A 25,771-nucleotide genomic window follows, 5' to 3' on the forward strand; every position below is an offset into this window, starting at 1 on the left:
GTTAGACTTAAAGGGGAAGGTCCTTGATGGTGCTCTGGACCACCCTGGGGAACCCCGAAGATTGCAACCATGACTCACGCCTCATGAGTACAGCTGATGGCTCTATAGGCAGTATCAGCTGTCTCTACCACTGCTTGAAGTGATGTCTTGGCTACCAGTGTGCCTTCATTAATAAAGAATTGGAACTAAGCCCTTTCTTCCTGGGGAAATCTGTATTTGAAGCCTGCAAATTTGGCATAATTCAGGAATTCAGATTCTGCTACCACCACCTGATAGGTAGCAATTTTGAATTGAAGACTACTTGATGAGAATACTTTCCAACTCAAAGTCAAGGTGTTTAGGGCCCTGGTCAACTGGGATAGTCTTAGAATATTGAGTCCTGGACCTTTCTGTAGCTACTTGCATCACTGAGAAGTTGGGCACTGGATGAGTGAATAAAAACTCTGCACTTTAGCTGGCATGAAATATGATTTCTCAGCTCTCTTTGGGGAGGTGCACAGGAGGCAGTGATGTACCACACCGATCCAGCAAATTCCAGAATGGCTTAACTGGAAGGGCCGTCCTCCAAGGGTAAGAGGATTGCAGGATGTCTAACAGGCTCTGTTGTGTGTCCTGGACCTCTTCAAGAGGTATCTGGAATTTGGTTGCCGCCCTCTACAATGGCTCCTGGTCTTCAGGTGGATAGGGAAATGATGGAGCAACTGCCTCATACACTGAGGATAACAACATGCCTGGCAGAACTGGTGGACCGGCTCAACCTCCTCTTCTGCAAATTGTGATGGAGCCAGCTACAACAGCCTGGGAGATGAGGGTTGCTGTGATTCTCACATGGATCCAGGGTGCCTGCTGTATGGATCCCTTGGAACCCAGTAAGGATCGATCAGAGGGGTACGGTCCCAAAGCATCAGGTACCAGCAGTCCCTTTGGTAGCCATATTTGGAAGAAGGTGGATAGTTCCAATATGTTCCTTGATCTCTGACTGGGCTTGTTTGCCTTTGGGAGGAAGTCTCACTTGCAGCATCAGATTCACTTGATGAAATGATAGTCTTCTGTTTTGCCAGTGGTGCTAATAGTATTGGTGGGAGGACGTTCCAGGCTGTGGAAGCTGTATGGGTGGATACTCTTCCCCTCAAGGTGGTTTCCCCGGCCAAAGGGATCTCTCTAAGAAGAACTGAGCCAGATAGCAGGAACGATTGTGGGTAGCACAGAGTGAAGATATCCTCGGAGGAAAAGGGTTCAGTCCTCCCTGATGTTCGGGGGGCTCCTGATGAGGGTATCGTGGGACCCAGGTCATCCAAAGGTCTAGTGTTCAGGGGATCCCATATGGAGAATGTCAGAGCCATTGGGAGCATTGAACCCTCAGATGGAGCCATTGGGTTGTGGGTGGAGATGGAGCCGGTACTGTTGGATTCTTCTTTCTTCATGCCTTTCCTTTTTGGACAAATGGTTTACATAGACCTAATTCTTTAGGATCTGTTCATGAGACCTTGAGCAACTTCGACCAAGATGGGGAGGGATCCTGTCTCTTAGAGGCAGATCTGTCCTTATACCTATGTTCATGTCCCCTACTCTCATGAGAGAGTCTCTTAGGCTTAAGAGTTTTTGTCTCTATTCCGGATCTCATCCTTGGAGGGGTGCTGCTCACCATCTGAGGGCCATTGTACAGAGGGCATCTCTCCAGCCTGAATCTGAAGGGGATCTCATGACCTGCTCTGTGAGGTGCTTCCACAGATGAGGTGCTTCCTCATGAGTTCAGGGAAGGTAGGAACGGTAGATGGTGCACTTGATGGCAATATGAGCTTTCCCAAAGCAATGAAGATAGTGGTGGTGGTCATCTCTGATGGAGAAGTAATGGGGGCAGGAGACAGTTCTTGAACCCCAGAACTCTTGCATAGTCCCTCTTCAGAGGGAGGAGCTCCCTGGGGCAGGGAGAACTAAACTAACTACAAAACACTAAAAGCATTAAAATATTAAACTATTAAAAAGTATTCACAAATTATATTCACATGTTCACACTAAAGGAAAAATTATGCAGACACGGAGGATTCTGACTCAGGCCAGGCAGTGGTAAGAAGCAACTGGAGAGGTGTCGGTTCACATTGCCCTTTACACTCTCAGTTTGGAGCACAAGGAGAACATCTGTGGATATGAGGATCAATGAACACTACTTACTAAAAATTTCTGGACTCAGCTGCATGGTGCACATGCATATGTGTACCCACATGTGGAATACACGTAGGGACCATCATTTCAAAAAGAACTAGCTTTTCTCTGTAGCCCTGTGTTGTTGGCTGCCTTCAACCCTTGTTTGTTTAAATCATAGACCACGGACATTATTTTGATCTTTGGCAGTGTGGGAGAGGAAGTCTTCTTTTCTCTTAATTCCTTTACACTTAACATCAGAATCCTTATGATAGTACTGAGATCAGGGATAATGATTTGAAGCTTAAACTGTGCTTTAGTGATTGTTCAGTTTCTACAGAAGAAAAGTCTATTCTAGAAAACCGGTAACTATTAATCTGTAATACACTAATTTATTATGGGTGGCACAGGTAGCAATGCCTTTAGTTCATGTTGCTTAAAAAATTCAGAATCAAGCATTTAATATTTCAGCCCAAATGGCTAAAGTTTGGCAAAGTGATAGGCAACCGAAAACATGATCTTATAATAGAAAGTGATGGGCAACTTTAACTATAGGGAGAGATATAGGCTATTCATCAGTTAGAAGTTATCTAATTGTTTCCTGGGTTTACAACACTTCCGAGCAGCCCTATTTTTCATAATAGGAGAAGGAGGAGAAATCTGCTACAAGTTAGTAAGGCAGAAAGAGAACAGGACTATGCTGATGCCAACAGACTCAAGGTGTCAAATTCTCCATTATATCATCAATAATCCAGAATAACTCCACTAGCAGGTATAACTGAGGAAAGAATTGGAACCAAGATATGTAGAGATACTGCCCATGAACACTGACCATCACCACATGAATTTGCTGGATTTTTTTAAAAAGAAGGATAAATGTTATTTTGGGTAGGTTAAAAAAGGAATCTTGGATAGCATTTTCTGCAAGACTTGGAAAGGGAAAGATTGATATATATCATCATGTGATGCAACGAACACAGCTGGGACCTCTCAGTGTAACATCACTGAAAAATTACCATGTTAGGAAGAAGTCAAAAAGGGAAGCTACAATATTCATCATGGTCCCTGCTGAGAACTAGGTAAGATGTGGTTGATGTAGTTTAAGGAATTGATTGTAGCTGTCAAAGTAAAATAGAAAATTGGAGACCACCCTGCTTGATGTAGTGATTTGGACTGAAGGTCCCATCCAACGCTGCTTGTGATAAATAGTGAACTACAAGCATAACATGTCAAGAGACTAAAAGACACGAAAAAATTTTGTACCACCTCATATTGTAGGATTACGCTTTCATCTGGGGAACATCAAGTCAGACTGGGGAAGAAAAATGGTGGCTCTTAATAAAATACATTTTATAATTATTTGCTGACAGTGAAATGCAGTGTTAGAAAAGGATAGAAACATTATGTAAAATGTTTCAGAGGGATAAATACCATGAAGGGAGAAGAACTATTTAAGCTCAGTACCAATGTAGACACAAATGGATATAAACTGGCCATCAGGAAGTTCAGACTTGAAATTAGATGACGGTTTCTAACCATCAGAGGAGTGAAGTTCTGGAACAGCCTTCCAAGGGAAGCAGTTGGGGCAAAAGACATATCTGGCTTCAAGACAAAGCTTGATAAGTTTATGGAGGAGATGATATGATGGGATAGCCTAATTTTGGCAATTAATTGATCTTCGACTACTAGCAGTAGATATGCCCAATGGCTTCTGATGGGATGTTACATGGGGTGGGATCTGAGTTATGACAGAGAATTCTTTCCTGGGTGTCTGGCTGGCGAGTCTTTCCCACATGCTCAGGGTTTAGCTGATCGCCATATTTGGGGTCGGGAAGGAATTTTTCCCTAGGGCAGATTGGCAGAGGCTCTGGGGGTTTTTCGCCTTCCTCTACAGCGTGGGGCATGTTTCACTTGCTAGAGGATTCTCTGCACCTTGGAGTCTTTAAACCACGATTTGAGGACTTCAGTAGCTCAGACATAAGTTAGGGGCTTGTTACAGGAGTTGGTGGGTGAGATTACATGGCCTGCATTGTGCAGGAGGTCAGACGATCATAATGGTCCCTTCTGACCTTAAAGTCTATGATTCTCAGGGTAGTGACCATCTGTGTTTGTACAACACTTTAGCACTGTGGGTTCTAATCCTTGTTTAGGGACTCTAGATACTACTACATGGTGGTGGTGATGAAGAATTGTTGACAAGAAAAACATTAACACTATGTCTAACTGAGGAAAAAGACAAAGCAAAAGAAAACAAGAATACATGACTGAACAGTAAGCATATTACATAGCGAAACAGAATTGTGGATATTTGCCTCATAAAAATACCCTAAAAATAGTTTTTAAAAATTGCTGGATATAATAGGAACAGAATTTAACTTGGAAAACATAAAATAAACTTTAAAAAAATCCTATATATTATCAACTCTTTAAGAAAAACACTTTTGATCAACATCTTGTGTGCAAATCTGTGAGCTTGTAAACTTGATAACATAGTAGTACACATTCTGGTACATGTGACACAAACTAAAAATATTACATATTACTAAACTGAGTCAGCATGACTCCACAGATATATGAGCAAATGTACTCTAATGAAGTTTGATGCACAGTCATAGAGCCTTGAAATTTAATCAGATCGATTATTCCTTTTAAGTGTACATAATTTAATCTATTAGGATGCAAAAATTGTGGTACCTGAAAGGATACAGGAATCTACCAATCTCAGTCCTGTCTCTTTTCAGGAACACTCACAACCTGTGTGAACGGAGGAATTTAGCATGCCAAGTATCATTAACTGACCAGATCTTTCTATGCAATGTGGGTAAAGCAGATTTGTGCTAATACACCAGCAGACTCTCACCATAAAGCTGATATTTCCAGCCCTGGGAGAATCACCTCCGTAGAAGGAAGATCTTCTTGTGACATGGAGTCAACACAGAGAATCCAACACCATCCCTCTTCTTAATACTATCATCGGGGGCATGGTTGGAGAAAGAATAGCTTGTGTAAGTTAGAAGACCCCATGGGCTCTAACATGTTGTATGTGGTGTGACTCTGCCTATAGTGGTCCTAAGATTGGAGAAACAGAAATGTACTTTATGCCATATTTGCATCTCTCCCCACAATTTTGTTCTGCGTTTCCCAGCCACAGCCAAGGAGGTAGCCCAATACATTTTCCCAATTTCCAAGCATTAAGAAATGAAGAAGCTTGCCAAGGTTTCAACATGCCACACTGCTACGAACATGTAGATGGAAAAAAAACCTGACAAATTGATTTCTATAATCAGCCATGCATGATAGTGTTGCAAGTGTCTTTTTGGGAAGGATGCAATGGCAACAAGGAATTTCTGTTGGTTGAAGTTAAGGTTGACTGAAATTTGGCTTTGAATATAGTAGATTTTACTCAAAGCTCAACCAAAATCCTGATATACAAGTATATATACACAAGTATATATTTTTCAAAGCCAAATAGAAGCCCCACTTTGATCTCATGGTACCAGCAATGCAGATTGGATTCTCCCTTCCTCTTTATGGCCACTTCTGAGAGTGTCCTAGCACAAGCTAGAAACTAAAAATGTTTCCCTTATGTTGAACCTCCGTTCCTATCCATACCCTCCTCCAGCGAACAGGCTTTTACATCCCCTTTCTTATAGCCAGTACAGCTCAGACTGTCCCCAACTCACTGCCATTTCCCCTCCCAATTCAGCACTCCACTCAGGGCAAACCATCCCACTGTGGCCATCTCTCTCAATGAAATTAAACCAAGCATAAATTACATCCAGTACTTTAATCAGCTAAATCAACAGCATAAACAAAAGAACATTCTGAGCAAGGTCTTTAACCTTTCCCCAGTGAACTAGTTCTATTCATTTTTGAGATCCAAAAATTCATTATTTAATAAAGAGAAACTAATTCTTTTTCAGATTAGATTTAACTGCCAATACATCTTCATTTATGGGCAAGGTGAACTGAAATTCCCATACACCTGTGTAATCACAATTAGGTGGCTCTGTCTGTAGTGCCTTTTAAAAAATGTGATAACAGCAAGTAATTAACAAAATAAAATACCTAAGGTAATAGCTAACTAATCCTTATTCTGGTTTATTAGATTTAGGTTGACTACGTTTGGAATTGGTTTTTACTGCTGCAATAAATCAAACAGAATAAGTTTGCACAAGCAGGTCACTAGTTCGCAAAAAATATTGTGGGGGGGGGGAAGGGGTACAGGTAACATTATTTCCTTTGTTGATAAGATTATTGGTCATAAAATGATGCATTCTACTTTCTCTCTGTCCAGTGTCTTATTTTCTATCCCTTTTCTAATGGTTCTTAACATTGTTAACTTTTTTGACTGCTGCTGCACATTGAGCAGATGTTTTCAGAGAACTATGATTACTCCAAGATCTCTTTCTTGAGTAGTAACAGCTAATTTAGAGCCCATTTTGCACGTATAGTTGGGATTATTTTTTCCAATGTGTATTACTTTGCATTTATCAATATTAGACAACAAAATGGCAAATGAAATTCAGTCACCCAGTTTTGAGATTTTCCCCTGCAACTCTTTGCAGTCAGTTTTGGACTTCGCTATCTTGAATAATTTTGTATCCTCTGAACACTTTGCCACTTCACTGTTCACTCCCTTTTCCAGATCATTAATGAACAGCACAGGTCTTAGTGCAGCTCCTTGGGAGATTTTGTTATTTACCTCTGTTCATTGTGAAAACGGACCATTTATTCCTACCCTTTGTTTCCAATCTTTTAACCAGTTACTGATCTATGAGAGAACCTTCCCTCTTATCCCATGACTGCTTAGTTTCCTTAACAGTCTTTGGTGAGGGACCTTGTCAATGGCTTTCTGGAAGTCCAAGTACATTATATTGACTTGCTCACTCTTGTCCACATGCGTGTTTAAACAAAAGCCATGTGGACTCTTCCCGAACAAATCATGTTAATCTGTATGTCTGATAATTCTGTTCTTTTCTATACTTTCTACCAATTTGCCCAGTACTGAAGTTAGGCTCACTGGCCTGTAATTGCCAGGATCACTTCTGGAGCTTTTTTTTAAAAATTAGTGTTACATTAGCTACCTTCCAGTCATCTGGTTTAGAGACTTGTTTCACCTATAGGTTACATACCATAGTTAGTAGTTCTGTAATTTCATATTTGAGTTCCTTCAGAATTCTTGGGTGAATATCTGCTGGTCCTGGTGACTTACTACTCTTTAATTTATCAATTTGTTCTAAAACCTCTTCTATTGACGCATTAGCGTGGGACAGTACTTCAGGTCTGTGGCCCAAAAAGTGATGCAGGTATCTCTCCGACATCACTGCAGTGAAGACCGATGCAAAGAATTCCTTTAGCTTCTTTGCAATGGCCTTGTCTGAGTGCTCCAGTGGCCCCACAGCCTGTTTGGCAGGTTTTATGCTTCTGATGTACTTACAATTTTTACTGTTAGTTTTTGCGTCTTTAGCAAACTGCTTCTCAAATTCTTTCATGGCCTGCCTTATTATACTTTCACACTTAATCTGCCAGAGTTTTTGCTCCTTCCTATTATCCTCAGTAGCGTGGAAGTGTGAAAAGGAAAAGAGGATTTGTGTGCAGCCATGTAGTTTGGTTCAGAGACAGAGCAAGAGACAAGCTAACTAACCTTAATAACACGAGATTTCTAGAAGCGGGGTGTGTGCAAGGCGGGTGGGAAATTACTAACAAAGCTGCTTTAACCTTGCCTTGAGATAAGAATGGAATACAATGTTGACTAAAATAATGGGAAGAAAATGTAAAATAGGACGTAACTGTTATTGTGTCTCTGTATGTAATTAATGTATAAATGCTCGGTTTAAAATGCTTGTACTTTGGAGATTACCTGAGGGCAGGGGAAACTCTGCCCGACCGTAGTCTCCCCCTACAATTGCTTGAAAATAAATGGTCTCCTACCTGTTGCTAACAAATTCAGCGTGAAGACTCTGATTTTCTTCCACAGTAGGTTTTGACTTCTAAATTTTGAAGGATGTCTTTTTGCCTCTAACAGCTGTGATAGGGTCAGGCCAGATGGCTACAGGAGAGTGACAGAAGGCAGCTATATTAGCCCCAGGTTAAGTAGGTCCCTTTTCCCTGGGTAATGTAACAGGGAAGATTCCAGAAGAATCAGGAACTATCTGGAAACAATTAAGGCAGACAGGCTGATTAGAACACCTGCAGCCAATCAAGAAGCTGCTAGAATCAATTAAGGCAGGCTAATCAGGGCACCTGGGTTTAAAGAAGAGCTCACTTCAGTTTGTGGTTTGCATGCAAGGAGCTGGGAGCAAGAGGCACAAGAAGCTGAGAGTGAGAAGGTGTAGCATTTCTCAGTCTTCCAGTAGAAGCATTATCAGACATCAGGAGGAAGGTCCTGTGGTGAGAATAAAGGTGTTGGGAGGAGGCCATGGGGAAGTAGCCCAGCGAGTTGTAGCTGTCACGCAGCTGTTACAGGAGCCACTGTAGACAGCTGCAATCCACAGGGCCCTGGGCTGGAACCCAGAGTAGAGGGTGGGCCCAGGTTCCCCCCATCCCTCCAACTTCCTGCTTGATACCAGAGGAGTTGAACTGGACTGTGGGTTCCACCAGTGGGGAAGGTCTCTGGCCTGTTCCCCGATCCACTAGGTGGATCAGCAGAGACTGCGGGGATTGTTCTTCTTCCTTTCCCCATGCTAGCCAGTGAGGAGGCTAACTGAGTGAACGGCAGATTTGAGCCACGAAAGTGGCCAAACTGAGGGCTGCCGTGAACCTCTGAGGTGAGAAAATCCACCAATAAGCACAGGACCCACCAAGGCAGAGAAGGAACTTTGTCACACAGCCTTCGTTTCTCTGCTGTTCAGCCATGGTGGCATTCATTTGGTCCTTTTATTGTCTTTTCTGATTTGGGGTATACATTTAGTCTAAGCCTCTATTATGGTGTTTTTAAATAATCCCCATGCTGCTTGCAAGCATTTAACCCTTGTGACAGCTCCTTTTAGTTGCCATCTAACAAGTGTCATCATTTTTGTGTACTTCACCTTTTTAAAAGTTAAATGTTACTGTGGTGGGCTTGTTTGATATTATCCCTCCTATAAGGATATTAAGATCACTGTAACTGAGCGGTTCAGCTACAGTTCCCCATGGACCAGATCCTGGGCTTCATTTAGGACTAAATCAAGAATTGCCTCTTCCCTTGCTAATGACAGTTCTAGGAAACATCCCAAAGACCCTACATAATAGTCAGTTATTTAAACAAGCTCATTTTGGGAATGATCCAAGATGGAATGCTAGGACTAACACTGGAAATTGTCGTCGTCCCCGCCCCCTGAGATGTGTGAACAGAAGTTGGAATGAGTGAGAAACACAAAACAGTAAGCAATCTGGGACAAGGACAGTGTCCTCCAATAGGCCTCTACGGCATGCAGCACTTTTAGATGCTGCTATACTATAACCAAATGCAATTCAACTATTTAGTTTCCAATGAAATATGTTAACTTATCCTTCTTTATAGTAATATTTCAGGCTTCTATCCTGGAAGCACTTATGCATATGCTTAACTTGACATGGTAGTATCCTCGCTGAAGCCAAAAAATATACATATAAAGTTAAGCACATTCAAAAGTGCTTGCAGGACTACGGCCTAAATTGTCACAGGAATGCCCCATGTACAGTGGAAGCTTACGTAACAGATTAGATCTATTTAACATAAGGCCAGAAGATACCACTGTGGTCGTATAGTCTCATCTCCTGCATAACACAGGACACCAGACTTCCCTGAATTAATTCCTGTTTCACAGACAAGATGTAGAAAATAAATCCGTTATGTGTCAGTTATATAAGCTTTCCACTGTATGTGTGCCAGTTTAGGCCCAAATTCTGCAAGCACTTTTGAACATACTTAACTTTAGCCCTGGTGAAGCCAATGGAACACATGCATACTCTCAAATGTAAAGATAAGCACATGCATTAGTGCTTGCTGAATAGTCCTATGGCCAGTGTTATACAGGAGGTCAGACTAGAAAAATCACATTGGTCCCCTCTGATAAAAGATAATACTGGGAACCTCTTGTTAACTAACTTAGTTATACCAAAAAAGCCTTTAATCCCAATAAACACAACCCAGCTAGAGACTGAGGGCTTGTCTACACAATGGGGTAATGCACTCTACAGGGGTGTGATTTCCAAAGCACACTCACATGTTGCATATTAATTGGTCTGTGTAGAGACTGCTGGTGCGCTTTAATATGGTGCTGTTTGAAACTTGTTAAGTGCACCAAGGAACCTTTAGTGCACACCAGCAGGATCTACAGGTGCCCTACTGCACTTTAATCTAGTACTGTTTCAAACACCACTACATTACAGTGCACCAACAGCAGGGCCGGCTCCAGGCACCGGTGTTCCAAGCAGGTGCTTGGGGCGGCAATCTGCAAGGGGCGGCAGTCTGTGTGCTAGTAGGGCGTGCAGCCTCTATCTTCAACCGCTCACGGCAGCGGCAATTCGGCGGCAGCTTCTATCTCTTCAGCCGCTCACCATGGCGGCAATTCGGCACGCTGCTTGGGGCGGCAAAAACGGTAGAGCCAGCCCTGACCAGCAGGGTCTACACAGACCAATCAGCGCACGTGAGTGTGCTTTGGAAATCACACCCTGTAGCGTGCATTAGCCCACTGTGTAGCCAAGCCCTCATACACTTCACAAATACAATAGCACATGATACTACTGAACTGGTTATTTTTGTTGTAAACATGGTTTCAGTGAAAAGATAATGTTTCTACTGTAACACAGTTTAGCTGCAACGTAACTGGAAAAATATTCACAAGTCATGTCAACGTACTAATGCAAGTAAGTGCCCAGAACTGCACCAGTGAAATGTATTAGTTCCACAATGAAGCAAAACTATCAGACAGCAAAACAGTAAAAGAAATCACTGAAGAAGATAGTTAAAAATAGTTTACATTTTTCAGTATTCATAATGTAGAATTTAATGTTTACCAGTGTTTTGTGCCCCTGTACCAATATCCTATTTCACACAACTTTCTAAACCAGAAGAATAAGTGAAGGTTAAAACAAGGAAAACAGGCTTTGGACCAGGCCCTTAAACATTAAAGAACAGTTTTAGTATGTATCTACTAATTGTCAAAATGAATAGAATTCTTCCTGGCAAAAAGGCAGATTGAAAAACTATTTGAGGCCAAAGGACAGATGGATATGAAAAAGGCTACTTAAGTGTTTTTCCAAAAAAATTTCCCTAAACTTTGAATAATACATGATTTAAAATACCTTTTCTTTTTTATGTAAATAAAATGCTGGTCAAATAGATAACAGCTTTAATGTATAATGCAATGTTACTATTTGTCTGTAAAAGCACGTTATAGATTAAAAGAATTAGGTATTTATTATTTTTATTAAACACTTAAACTGATTAAAGAATATTGCACATCATAATTTGTTAACGAACACATTCTGAATATAATAAAGTGAAAAATCCCAAATGCTTTTTCTCTCTCTCAGCTGTTTCTATTGCAATCATATCCCTCTCTACATAAAACAACTGCGAGATGTTCTAAATCTACTCTGGTTAAAAAGGCAGCCCATCAACTAGCTGATTTTTTTTAAAACAATGCTGCGCTTTGTAATGGAACATGACTCAGAAACTTACTGTCTCCTAGCAGCTGATCCAGGTTGGCGACTTCCATCCCACTGTCCCCTCTAAACAAAATATTAGAAAGTGTTTGTGTTTATATTCCTCTTCTCCTTTTCTCTCTCTCACCCTTCTCTCTAAGCCAGGCAAGCTACCCCAAATAACAAGTGAAGACTGATTAATCACCCTAAGTATTGTCTCCTACACAGCTTGAAGGTCAGTCAGGGTAAAAGCAAAGGGTGACAAGACATACAGCTCTACACTCCACTGTTTTCAAATCGTCACCTTGTTCACTGAACCAAGCTCAAACCAAGAAAAAGCTCTTTTCAAAATATGCAGTCAGGCTCAAATTGAGAGAGGAGCGGGGAGCCTGGTTGAGAAACAGTTGCTAAACCATCAACTCAGCACCAGGAGCAGTGAAAGAAACCTCATGTGGGGGCCCCCAACACCAAGCTTGATGGTGTAATAAAAAAAGTACACATTTTAGTGCAGGTTTTTAAGGAGTTCTCTATATTCACATAAGAGTTGGCAAATATGTGATCTACTTTATCTTTGTGCTTGTTAAAAGCTTCCGCAACAATTCACTGGTTTTATAGTTTGACTGGTCAAGGAGACGATGACTGACCACATCTTTTTGTTAGCTACTGACATGGATGCTCTGAGCACATTGCAGGGTCTAAGGCCAGCTATATAATAAAGTGCAGCAGCAATCCCATTCATAAAACCGATCTGCCTCCAAAGTAGTTTCCTACGAGACTACATTTCAAATATGAGATTTCTAAGTTTTATGCAGCAAAATGATATTAAAACTGCATTGAAGCTTTCATTTGTTTTTTAAATATTAAACGGTGGATGATCCTAAATCAGTAACTGAATATGGATGGGATTTTCAGAAGCACTCAGCAAATGCCTAACTCTGGTCCCCCCCAGAAGCCAATTGTTCTCACTGAAATCAGTGGATACTATGTTAAGGCAACTCTGAGCACTTTTGAAAATCTTAACCTATGCCCTGGTCAACACTACAAACGTATGTCGGTAGAAGTATGTCACTCAGGGTTGTCATACCTACTGAATTCCCAGTTTACACAGTGCTATGTCAATGGGAGGGCTACACCTCTTGGGGATGTGGAGTACCCAGGCCAACTGGAGAAGCTCTCCTGTCGGCGTAGGTAGCATCTTCACTAAGTGCTATGGCAGCCAGCCAGCCATGCTGCTACAGTGTGGTAAATGTAGACAAGCCCTGTGTGTGCAGCCTTAAAAACGTATGGTTCCCCTCCTTGGAACTGAATTCTTCTGTACCACTCTGGGACAACTGGGATTAATCCCAGGAGATTCTGGCTGTGTACTAAATCACCAAGTTTGGAAACCACGCTTAAATATATGCTTTAAAATCTATTGTGGTCCAGTGGGCTTCCATCCTGGCTACCATGGATTTAGTCAAACCATTAGAGTGTAAGGCCTGCAGGGCAAGACCTGCATTTGTGTTTTGTACAGTGCTGTAAAGATTGTCTGGGATTAATTAAAAACAGTTATGTTAATATCTCCTTCCAATCTGTCCTCAAGACCCGCTATTCAGTGATGCTTTTAGATGGCAGGGTAAGACAACTTTTTATTAATTATTAGATAGATGACGAGAGACAGCAGACAGACACGGACAGAACTATAGATATAAGCGCAACTACAATTGACTGTATCCCTCCACTTTCCCACCAATAAATAGCCTGTATCTGAGACAGTGCCAAGATTTGCCTTCCATTAGACAATAAAGTAGTTTACTGACTGATTTATTAGTTTATTTGCAGTCCCACCGGCATGAAGCCCTGTTTGTTACATACTTTTATGGGTGTTACACATTCAGAATTTCCTTTTTCCTCTTACACTTGGTTTGCTTGCACAGCAGCTCAGTGCAATGATCATCTGGAGCTGAACATCAGGAATTGTAATCTGGGCTCTGATTTAAGTGCTATAAATATGGGCATGCTGCCAGGAAGGGACACACTCTCCTTGGTGAGATAGGCAAAGTAGTGCAGGGGAAAACAAAACCAAAAAACAGATTCCATGTCACATCACCATAATTTTTAAGGTTAAATCTAGCATGTGTTGACATGCTTAAAGAGCCATAAAGAACAATCTGCCACTAAAGGTCCATGGAAACCAAGTTTCTGAAGTAGTAGCAGCATCTTCAAAATGAGCTCCTCTTTGAATCTGTTCCCCTAATATGTCCAATGATATCATAATTGGATCTGACTATGAAGCAGGAATATTTCCAGAATAGCAAACAATAATTTAATTTATATAGTGACTCTCTAAGAAGGAGATGAACCAAATGCAAGATGTTAGTGATAAACTATTTATTTGTTTTGCTATCTATATTTTCTAATTATTATTTGTAGGCATCGGAGCAAGAAACTTTAAGAACATTGAAACAGGCTTTATAGTAAGAGCCCTAGAAGATACGGACAGTGAGAGCTACCAACTCTTCAAGGACTTCTGGGACTCATAATGAAGAGTCTAGTTTAGTATTCTTAAAATTTCTTCCTCTGCTTCCTATATATAACCAACTCGTCAATAACAATTGCACTTTTCCCCCATCTTGTCATGGAGGCAGTATATGCTTATTATGTATTATTGTCATCATAGAAAAGACTGGAATCTATTTTGTAAGAGACCGTAACAACAAATATGTATGAAGAGATTTTTTTTCCCCCCCTAGGTCTGCTAGCAGGAAAATAGCAGACCAAAATACCAAGATGTTACCTGAGTGCTGAGAAATGAAGACATCAGCCTGTTGTCAGCTGTAGGTGATAAAAGGACTGACACAGCAATGAGAAAAAATGGTGATGAACAGAAGTGGATATCTGCAAGTGCTCCAGTCTTCCGACAGAGACCCAACATTAGAGAAAAGCGCAGTCTGAATACACATGGGCAGTATCCAGTGAGACTATACTGGAACTGCAGAGTCGTCTTGTGACTGTTGCATTATAAATAATTTTTCTTCAAAAACTAGATAATCTATAATCATAGAACAGATTGTAGCCTTTTATAACTGCTATATTTTAATAAACCTCAGTACAGGAAAAATGCCTGTCTAAAAAGAGAGGGTTACTCTTGCATTTAGTCATCTTGGACCGAATTCATCTGCAGTTAACTCCACTGCATTTCACCGAGATGAAACATACCTGCTGAGTGATAAAAAGCTGTACACAGATTGCAGGGTTTTATAACTTGTCTGCAATCTCCCAACCATAATTTGCTTTTGTTTCTTAAACGTATGCTGCTTTACTCTGGTTTTACCTTTCATCTTAAACTCACAAATGCAGGAAACAAGCCCATTTAATTTGTTCTTTCTCTACTAAATGCCCAAAATATTAAATTATTTCCAGTTATCTGAGATCATCAATGCATTGTCACCATCTCTAGAGACACCAAATTAGCATATACAAGGAGCTAGTTGACTTCAATTATTTTTTTTTAAGTCAAAGTAGAGTCCAACACCACCCACAAAAATATTTACCTGCCTCTCTCTCTGTCTAGATTTTTTTTTAAAATCACAGTTCAAATTCTGCCCTCACGTATGTACTTGCTTAAGTGTTTGCAGGATTGGAGATTAAAGAATTTGCCTCCATATCTTTCTCTCCTCACTTCATTTGCTAAAATGTGTGAGAACTTGCTACTGACTTTCATGCTGAAATTCTCTGAAAGCAGTTTACAGGTTATACATGAAGTATAGTTAGTTCATTGACTGTGCAGAGAAATGGAACATCCACCTCAATGCAGTAGCTGTCCATACAAGCATTACACATTACAACCTATTTTATTGGAAGAAAGAATAATTGCGGCCAAGACCCCACATTTATCTTGTATTTTTTTAACTTCCACCATAGTCAGTGATGCATCTCCATGACATTGCACTGTGGTGTCAACACTTGGAAAAGACCCAAATAGTAGTGTGGCATTTTAACCCATGACGATCATCTGGTTCAAGAAACTTATATAGATTCTGATGCTTTAAAAAAAGGTTTGGACAAGTTAAAAATAGTTGTAGATAGTTTCAAATGCTTTTTCAGCTACTTCTGGTTAAAATATTACCTAACCTTGAAAGCCAAAGCCATATACTCCCTTAAACCTTTGTGTTCACGGGCATCCTCTGAGGTCTTTAAAAAGCTGAAATTCTAACCTTCTGAAAGTAGATCACATGCCTGAGTAGTAGCTATTTGCTAAATACTTCCACCAAACTCTAAAAAAATCTAGTCACTCACTAGTCACATCCTCATCCACTTCCAAGCTTTGATTTTAACGGAAGAACACTAACAGTTTCTAACAGAATACAACTTAAAATGTCATTCATGCATGCAACTCTGCAGTCACTGCTCATCTAACACTGAACTGTCTGGTTATATTGGAAGGATAACAGGAGACACTGGATGTGGTTTAATTAGGCCACAACTTTATTAACAACTGTCTTTTGTGAAGGCCAAAATTATAACTGGATTCAAAGAAGAATTAGATTAGTTCATGGAGGATAGGTCCATCAATGGCTAGTAGCCAAGATGGTCAGGGATGCAACCCCATGCTCCTGGTGTCCCTTAACCTCTGACCGCCAGAAGCTGGGACTGGATGACAGGGGCTGGATCACTTGAAATTGCCCTGTTCTGTTCATTTCCTCTGAAGCGTCTCACACTGGCTGCTGTCAAAGACAGGATACTGGGCTAGATGGACCACTGATCTGACCCAGCATGGTCGTTCTTATGGAGTTCACTACATACAAGTGTGCACATTTCCTTTTGCTTCTGCAGAACTATTGTAAATCTTTTACTGCCTAAAAAAAATGCAGCAATTTCAGTTCACTTCAGATATATTTTTCCAGTACTTTTTCATTCTATTATATACAGATTAAAAAATTCCACCATCCTGTTCCTGAAAGTACCCCGGACAGTGAAAAAGTTACATTGACTGTTCTATTCAGCTTCTTATACCAAACCCCTTCCATGGTCTCTGAATGAAAAGAAGCAAGACGGATATATGTTGGGGGAAAGGAAGTGTTATCACCCCCATTTTTCAGATGGGGAACGGAAACACAGAAAGAGTCAATGATTTGTCCCTGGTCTCATGATTGTCTACATGGGCTTTTCTCATTCTCATAAAATCTGGTCTACTTCCATGTACCTTTTGAACACTACTCCGTTTGTCTATTGAATACACTTCACTTCACAACCTCTTAGCTTTGAATGGTCACGATGCAAATACTAAAGGCAGCAGACTCTTCTGTTTTATAGAAACCCCTCTCTGAACCATACCTTACATACCCATGCCCCAGGCCTTTATTAAAAACGTATACACAGATACCTCACAACTTGGCTAGGGAAAACACATATTTGGTCAATATTTACAGGCTGCCTTGCAGCATACAAAAATAGAGATCATTCCAAATCTGTTTTTTCTTGCGTCATTTGACACAGCCTTCGTTTTCACAGCCTCTGTTTGCCTCCCAGTAGAGAATTTTGATCACCATACATAAATTGTCAATCATACTGGCTTCCGGGTTTCTGTCATTCCCTAAGAGTAAGTGATACATGATTTCTTTTGCACTCAGATCTCTCTTGCTGCTATTGACTATAACAAAACCCTTCAGATTGTTATATACTCATTACAGCCCATCACAACCAAGCAAAACACCAAAATCCTCTTGTGCTTACATATTTCCTTTTGTACAAACTGGCTCCCAAAACACACTGACCTTCCACATAATCTGGATTAATTTTATTGCCATGTGTTTCAATTAGAAGTTAAAAAAATTTCATTGGCAAATTGTCACAGCTTAAACACCCACCCAGTTTTCTCTGATCACCTATCTGTTTTCCTGCAATTCCATGAAGCCCTGGTCCCCAAAAGGCACTGTCTCTGATTTCATGTCCTTTCATGATACTGTGTTAAAGTATACTTCCATTTCTACTTTGGAATTTTGCAGCTAACATAATACAGCATTATCTGTGACATCAATATTGCAAGGGAATTCATCTGAAGAAGCATTAGTGGTGGTACAGTGGATGCATGCAATAGCTTTTCACATTTGAAAATCTGGATTAAATCAAAAATGAAAATGAGGTTGCTGGTCTTGGCCTACTTCCTAGGGGATGTTTGTTCACTTAATGATTCCCTCCCTCCCTCGCCCCGCACACACAAAATCTGGTATGATTTGCAGTCTATGAACACGACTAGATTAGCAGGCTTCTGTAGCTGTGGGGAAAGAAACAAACTACCAAGAGCACGGCCTCTAACTGGTGCTATCCATCCCTTATTTTCAGTAGCATTACGTTTCCTTTCTAATGATCCTCATTTTAAAAAATTAACTCCAAGGAATAAATCAGAATAATTAATCTGGAGCATTAAAGTTCAGTTTTTACTTTAGCAAGAACCATCTATCTTTAAAACACTTTCAGAGCAACCCCAGCATGGCAGGCAAGCTTTACTATTACTACATCCGTATCCAAAATGCTTTCTTGCCAACAGCAACCATAAAGTTACATGTAACAGCCAACTAGTATCAATTCAGTATTTTACACCAGTTAGGTTACGTTACTGCTAAGCACACTAAACACAAATTATGGTGGAAAAATATTCTGAAAATGCACTATTTATAAAAAGACATTATTAATCATGTTTATCATGGTAGTGCGTAATGACCAACCAAGAGTGGGGGCCTCATGGTGGTTGGCACTGCACAAAGAGCTTACAATCTAAATAGACAAGGCAGACACTAGGTATGGGAGGGAAAGAACACACAAGCAGAGTGAACAATGTGATGCAAGCAAATGTTATGCTAGTTCCACAATATTGGGGGTGGGAGGAAGAGGGTTAGTTAGGAAGGGATAAGCTAAATGGAAAGAAAAGTGAAGCTTCTATACTAATACACACATAGGCCTCAATATATTTTTTAAAGTGAAATAACTGAGAAGAATTACCAGTAAACCCCACTAATTAGCCAGGAATAAGCCTCAACAATGATGTTTTATACATTCTTTCATCAGTATTACTGTTAGAGGGCAACAGAGGAGAAGAAAACATTTTGATGTAGATGATGTCACAGTTCTACATCCTAACCCCAGATCTATCAGATATGTTAGCAAGCCCAAGCCCAGTCTGTATTGTAATAAAATATTTTACAATAGCCTAGCAGGTCCCCTCATGCTCTGCTTTTCTTTGCATCTACCAGTCTTTCCAAATTTGCTTTAATTTAGGTCTGATCTTTTCAAAGTAAATTACTGTGTTGTTCTGAACAAGAAGATACCCTAGGAACATATTGTAGGTATGGCCACTTAACTGCAAAAAGTAGACTAGGCCAATAAAAAGGTTTTAGGATAAAAGTACAACTTCAGTATTAAATAAGTTATTTTAAAAGTTATGCACATTAAATATTATATAATATGATAAACTACTAAAGTTGTTTAATATACCATTCTTTTTAAATGAAGTTTTCCATTCAAATTACAAGACAAAACATCACTCCTTGCTGTCTCATATCAATGACAGCACAAAACCTGTGATTTGGTTATGTATTTTAGAAAAATCAAATCAACGGATGACCACTGTAATTTGAAATCATTCTCCTACAAACTGATGCATTACATTAGACTCTAAACTAATGCATTACATTAATCTCAGTAAACTTGATTAGGAAACAAGTATGCAAGGGAAAGAGGCTAGCTGTCCATTTTCTTAATGTGGATAACACTATTTCCATTTCCAAACTTTAAAATTAGAAAAACATTTAAAGGAAATATCTCAAGGAACATGAAAAATGAGGTGCTTACCTATTTTCTCCATTACAAGTAGTATTGTATTCATGTGCATTTCAGAGGGTCTATCATAAATTCATAGCATAATCCATATTATAATACCTGCACGACTTCAACATTCCTCAGTTTTCACCTTGTACTAAAAAAAATATAAACCAGATTGGCAATTAAGCAATCCAAAAAGGAACGAAGAGGCTTTGTCAAATGTAAAGTTGAATGTGCAACTTCAGAAATGGCAAAAATATGTCCGAATACAATACAGTTTTGAGGTCAAATCTGACTCGCTCTTACAATTTCAGGCCCAACTTCCGATCAAAATGGAGTTTGTCACATCCACAGCATAGGAGATTATTAAAGAGGATAGGGAGGGGGAGAGGTCTGCTGAGTACTTCCCTGAGCACTACGTCAATAGGTTGAGCTGCTTAAAGAAGCTAAGCCCAAAGCAACTGGTTACTGGTACTGGCAGCTGTCTACCACACTGCCCTACTTCCCATTTCAAAACACACCCTTTATAATAGATGCTTTGGTCTAATTGCTCAAACTTGTCTCAAAACAACAAAAAGAAAAGGAGCACAGCACAGCCTCCAATTTTGCCTGAACAAATTCCTCACTAAAACGAAAGAAGAGGCGTTTTACTTTTAACTACATAACGAAAAGATTAATTTGTTGAAATACCGAAAATGTTAAGAGTTTTAAAGCAAAGAGCATTACTTAATTTAGCACGGCACCTTAGTTTCAACGGTGGACCTCGACACTTGCTTTTTAAAGAGGAACACAACATTTTCTTGGATATCTGATATGTTACTATGGACCGTAAAATTTTGGGTGGGTATTTCTTCAGTTCTTTGATTGGTTGATCAGTATGGAACAGTGTGTTCTTGAGCGACTGCAGTGCTATCACTGAAGTCACTGCTGTGTCCAATATTATGTATACAAATGTGCTAGTAATTTAGAGTAACAGCTAATATTAACTTTAAAAAAAGACTACATACAAAAAATATGGATTTTAAGTAAATCAAAAAAACCCATCCTAGAAAGTTATCCACTGTATTTTGTCTAAGTAATAATATTTTTTTTTTTTAAAAAGGGGAAGTTTCACGACACTCAAGAAAAAATGACCATACAATTCTTTTAAAGTTTCCATTATCAATTTATAAGGGATCCGAAACTTACAAATCTAATTCTGTTAAATTGAGATGATTGTGCCATAACATTTAGGTCTCAACTTTCCAATAGCAGAGCTTTATAAGTGTTGCTCTTTATAAATGTCCTCTTGAACTGCAACAACTATTTTATTTATAACCATTCCAAGTGGCATGAGGACACTTCCTGCAATACATTACAACCACTGACTAGTCCAGGGGTCAGCAACCTTTCAGAAGTGGTGTGCTGAGTCTTCATTTATTCACTTTAAGGTTTCACCTGCCAGTAATACATTTTAACGTTTTTTTAGAAGGTCTCTCTCTATAAGTCTATATATTCTATAACTAAACGATTGTTGTATGTAAAGTAAACAAGGTTTTCAAAATGTTTAAGAAGCTTCATTTAAAATTAAATTAAAATGCTGATCTTACGCTGCCTGCCTGGGGTTCTGTTCACCTAGGCCGGCAGCAGGCTGAGCGGGGCCTGCGGCTGGGACCCCGTCTGGCAAGGGGCCGGCAGCCAGAACCCCAGACCGGCAATGGGCTGAGCGGGGCCGGTGGCCAGGACCCCAGACCAGCAGTGGGCTGGGCGGCTCAGCCCATTGCCAGTCTGGGGTTCCGTCCGCTGGCTCCTGTCAGCCGGGATCCCAGCTGCCGGACCCGCTCAACCCACTGCCAGTCTGGGATCCTGGCCCTGCCCACATAGAGTGGGTACCTACTTTCTCCCTGATTCTGGCCCATTCTCTTCCTCTCTCTCTGCACTGAGCTGAGGATGGGAGTGCACTGAGCACAGGGCTGGCGGTGAACGAGCAGGCTGGGGGTTGGGGTGTAGGGTCTGGCCAGGAGCTAGAATGAGGAAGGGGGCTCAGGGTTGGGGCAGGAGGTTTGGGTGTGCAGTGCTTACCAGGTTGCATCCCTCGCACCAAATGGGAGCTGGTAGGAATGTGTGTGTGTGGGTGTGTGCAGGAGTTCCCGTTTGGTGCTCAGGGTGGGGGTGGGAATGTGGGGGGTGCAGGAGTCAGGGCATGTGGTGTGTGGGGGCTGGGTATGTATGGGGGTGCAGGGGTTAGGGCAGGAGGCTGGGGTGTGTGAGGGGTGCAGGGGTCAGGGCATAGGGGGACTGGGTATATGTGGGGGGTGCTGGAGTCAGGGCAGAGAGCTAGGTGTGTGTGGGGGGGTGTAGGGGTAAGGGCAGAGGGCTGGGGGTGTGAGCTAGGGTCCTGGGGGTGCTTCCAGCCCCCTGCCCAGAGCGGCTCACGGCACGGGGCTGGAGGAGATATGCCCCGATTCCACCCCCCTTCCCCAAGGCCCCATCCCCATCACTTCTCTGCCTCCTCCGCGAAGCAGAGAGCACTCTGTGGCTCCGCTTCTCCCCCTCCATCGCAAGGGCCGTCAGCCGATCGGCGATCAGGGAGGGAGAGGAGGAGGGGCAGGACCGATGGCGGAAGAGGCTGGGGACGGGGGAGCTTGCCTGCCCTGCAGCAGAGGCCGGCAGAACCAAGCTTCTTCACCCTGCCCCTGTAGGGGAGCGGGGAGAGGGGGGGCCAGCGGCGGAGAAGAGCAGGCCGGGGCGGGCAGGATTTTTAATGGCTCGCTGCTGCCTGCTGGGGTCCTGGCCTGGGTTCGGCAGCAGGCTGAGCGGGGCCAGCGGCTGGGACCCCGCAGGGAGCAGTGTGCCATTAAAAATCGGCACGCGTGCTATAGGTTGCCAACCCCTGGACTAGTACTTTACTCTGAAAGTAGCCCCATTGAGCTCAATAGAACTAATTGTAGAGCAAAGTACGAACTCAGTTTGAGTAACGGTAGCAGAACGAAGAGCTTGGTGATCAGTATAATGCAGAATTTTTATTTTAAATGGCAATGAAAAGCATCATTTCAGCATTCAAGCCTGCTTGCTATACAAGTGTCAGTCCAGTCTGTGTCCCATGATACAGAAAAACTAGTGGTTGCACATTTTTACCCATTAATATTGCAATATAAGATCATCAAGAGTCTGAAACAGGAATTTATTCTCTCACTGACATGTAGGGAAAATAAACTTGCTAACTCACCGTCTAATGCACCGCCTATTTAGCATGCAAGTACTGAGAGTAAAAAGGAAACATGATATAAAATTAATCAGCTTGTATTTATATTTAAGAAGTCATGTCAAATACGTTTTAAAAGTATCTGTATATATGTTTTGTTAATATTTTACCAAATATATTATATTAAATAATTCCAATCACCCCACATGAATAGCATCTGCACAGTAAGCATATGCAGCCTCCCACTGCTCTAAGACCACTAGACAGAAGGTATGTTGCCAAAAATAGCCACACAGCTATGCTGTAGTTGCAGCAGATTGTCCTGCATAGATTTAGGCCATGCAGATGAGCAACCTGGCTCCGAGAAAGGGCTGGATATTTACCTTCATCATAGGATAGAATTGAAAAGATTTTTGCCGGGAGGGTGTTCTTTCCACAAGGCATTTACTACCGTTTATGAATAAGAATGATTTAACTGAGGTTGAAAGGTATGGGAGGCTGACTTAATTGAAAGCTCTGTGTGTGGAAGGGGCAGCCAATAAGGGGAGGACTATATTAAAATACTTAATGAAAAACAGAGTGGCAGTGTAGTCCTATATAAGACTTCTATGCAAAGGTTTTAGATAAAGACAAGCTAGAAGCCAGCGTCCAAAGACGCTCATTGTTACAGTACTGTGACAAGTGACGTGAATTCACATATTAACCACTTGATGAAGCAGGAGGCACCTGACAGTTGTAAAGTTTTAATTATCTGACAAGTTAGATATTCAAGGGCCTCCTGTCTTAATTTTCTGGTCATCCCTTGAGGTTCAAGAACCTTGTGAAAGGGAACTATGACAAATTCATTTTTCTCAATAATGTTTGTGTGTGACTGGAGCTAAAGAACATTATTTTCTTACAATAGTGAGCCACTGCTATCTCAATGGATATTATCCTCCAAGTCACCACTGGTTTAACAACTGGAAGATGTACCAGACTGGGCAAAGCGATCCCAGCCTGTGTCAGGTTGTTGACGCAAAATGGATTTCCCTGGATTTGCAGAGGATTGGCTTGGACTGACAGTGTGTCTTCACCCCTTCCAATTGGAACAGCAGAAAGAAAAAAGAAAAAAACTTCAGTTCCAGGTAAAATTTGTTTTATAGGGCTGACAGGTGAGAGTCATATGCAGTATTGTTGTAGCCATGTTGGTCCCAGGATATTAGAGAGAGACAAGGTGGGTGAGGTAATATCTTTTATTGGACCAACTTCTGTTAGAGAGAGACAAGCTTTCGAGCTTACACAGAGCTCATCTTCAGGTCTGGGAAATGTATTCAATGTACAGTGATGTGAGTAATGGAATACAGAACACAGAACTGGTGGTGGAGAATCAATCACCTTCTTTCTTTATTGCATGAGAGTTCTCCCTTCTCCCGTTTTCTTTCTCTGATGAAGGCATGGGTGGAAATAGACCCTCTGCACCTTTCTTTATTACATAGGGCAATCTTCGTTTTCCACACACACCTGAAGTATGCTGGCCACCTTTAAAATGTCAGCATTTTCCCAGACAATGGTTTCTGCAATATCTCATTTTCATTCTATATTTATAATAGAACATAACTGTTGGTTGGTGATCATGGCTTGGTTGGATCACTGTAGCCCAAGGTTTCAGCTGACCTTTGTTGCTCTCTCCACATGAGCAGTCAGCATCACAGCAAATTATATACGAGTCTGCCAGGGAAAGGGAACTCATTCAAGTGGCACCATAAAATTGGCACTTTTGTTTTTATTTATTTTTGACAACCCCATCATGTGTCTAAGGATTACACATTGCAAAGGAAGAAGCTGATTCTGCGGCCAACTGTCTTCAGTGAGATACAGGTGCGGAGGTGGAAGAAACGGAAATGGGAAGCTAAACAGGGAGCGTGCCAAAGACAACTTGCCATAAATTGTCTCAGCAGTGGAAGAGGAGGAGCAACTCATACATTCCATGCTGACATCTAATGGTGCAAACACTGCCTGCAATCCTCTCATGCAGCAGTTCTCAAACTGTGGGTTGAGACCCCAAAGTGGGTCGCAATCCCATCTTAATGGGGTTGCCAGGGCTGGCTTAGACTTCTGGAGCCGTGGCCAAAGCTGAAGCCCGAGCCCCACCGCCTGGGGCCAAAGCCAAAGCCCGAAGGCTTTAGCCTTGGGTGGTGGAGCTCAGGTTACAGGCTCCCTGCCTGGGGCTCAAACTCTTGGGCTTTGGCTTTGCTCCCTCCCCTCCACCTGGGGTGGTGGGGCTTGGGCTTTGGCCCCCCCCAGCCTGGGGCATCAGGGCTCAGGCAACCTCGGGTTTCGATCCCCCGTCCTGGGGTCATGTAATAATTGTTGTTGTCAAATGGAGGTAGTGGTGCAATGAAGTTTGAGAACCCCTGCTCTAATGGCAGAAGCAGGACTTCTTGTGCGAAGGTCATACAGAAAGTGCTATCCTCTGGGCTGCCCGTGCATGATAGCTCTGACCTGCCTTCATTTTTATAATTAAGGATTACAACCCTGTGATGAAGAATTCATGGATATGCACCTTACATTTAAGATATGAAAATGGAATTTTTGTTTTTAGCAGAACAACAAAGTTTTAGTAAAAATTACTGCATGTCTTTCCAAGACACATTTAAAACACTCCATGCAATTAAGATATTTTTCATAAACAAGTACTGTAAGTATAGGAAAGCCCATATGCCAGATATGGAGTTTTGATCATATTACAGTTCACCATTATAAATTAAGAAGCACTAAAAATAACATTCTTTTGGCGTTGTCTTTGGGAACTTGGGTTGCTATCCTGTAAACAAGCATGTGAGTAACTTTATACACATGCATAAGTATTTACAGACTGGGGCATTATTCTTTTCCCTTTCTGTGTCTATAAATGGAAACATACCATTTAAACTAATCTGGAGTCTGTACTGCATATACAAAGTTAGCATAAATCATGTACATATGTTCATGAGGTAAAAGATTAATACTTTTTTAAAAAATGCCATCTAGTAACAAACCAGAAGAGAAGTGATC

At 41.3% G+C, this 25,771-nt stretch overlaps 1 protein-coding gene across 29 annotated transcripts in view; it reads right to left on the reverse strand.

Annotated features, from left to right (window-relative positions):
- MAP7 (microtubule associated protein 7) overlaps positions 1–25,771 on the reverse strand; it is a 199,590-nt gene that overhangs the window by 121,860 nt on the left and 51,959 nt on the right. The window contains exon 1 of one of the 29 annotated variants that reach the window (XM_043542990.1): positions 19,585–19,612. The exons of 27 other annotated variants lie outside the window; for them this stretch is intronic. In XM_043542990.1, the coding sequence (XP_043398925.1) occupies positions 19,585–19,597 (13 nt within the window). In that variant the 5' untranslated portion in view covers positions 19,598–19,612. Of the gene's footprint in view, positions 1–19,584; positions 19,704–25,771 lie in introns of those variants that run through there. One more of the 29 variants, XM_043543003.1, reaches the window with a different exon arrangement.

Source organism: Chelonia mydas, chromosome 3, assembly GCF_015237465.2.
Source record: "Chelonia mydas isolate rCheMyd1 chromosome 3, rCheMyd1.pri.v2, whole genome shotgun sequence".
Classification (NCBI taxonomy): Eukaryota; Metazoa; Chordata; order Testudines; family Cheloniidae; genus Chelonia; species Chelonia mydas.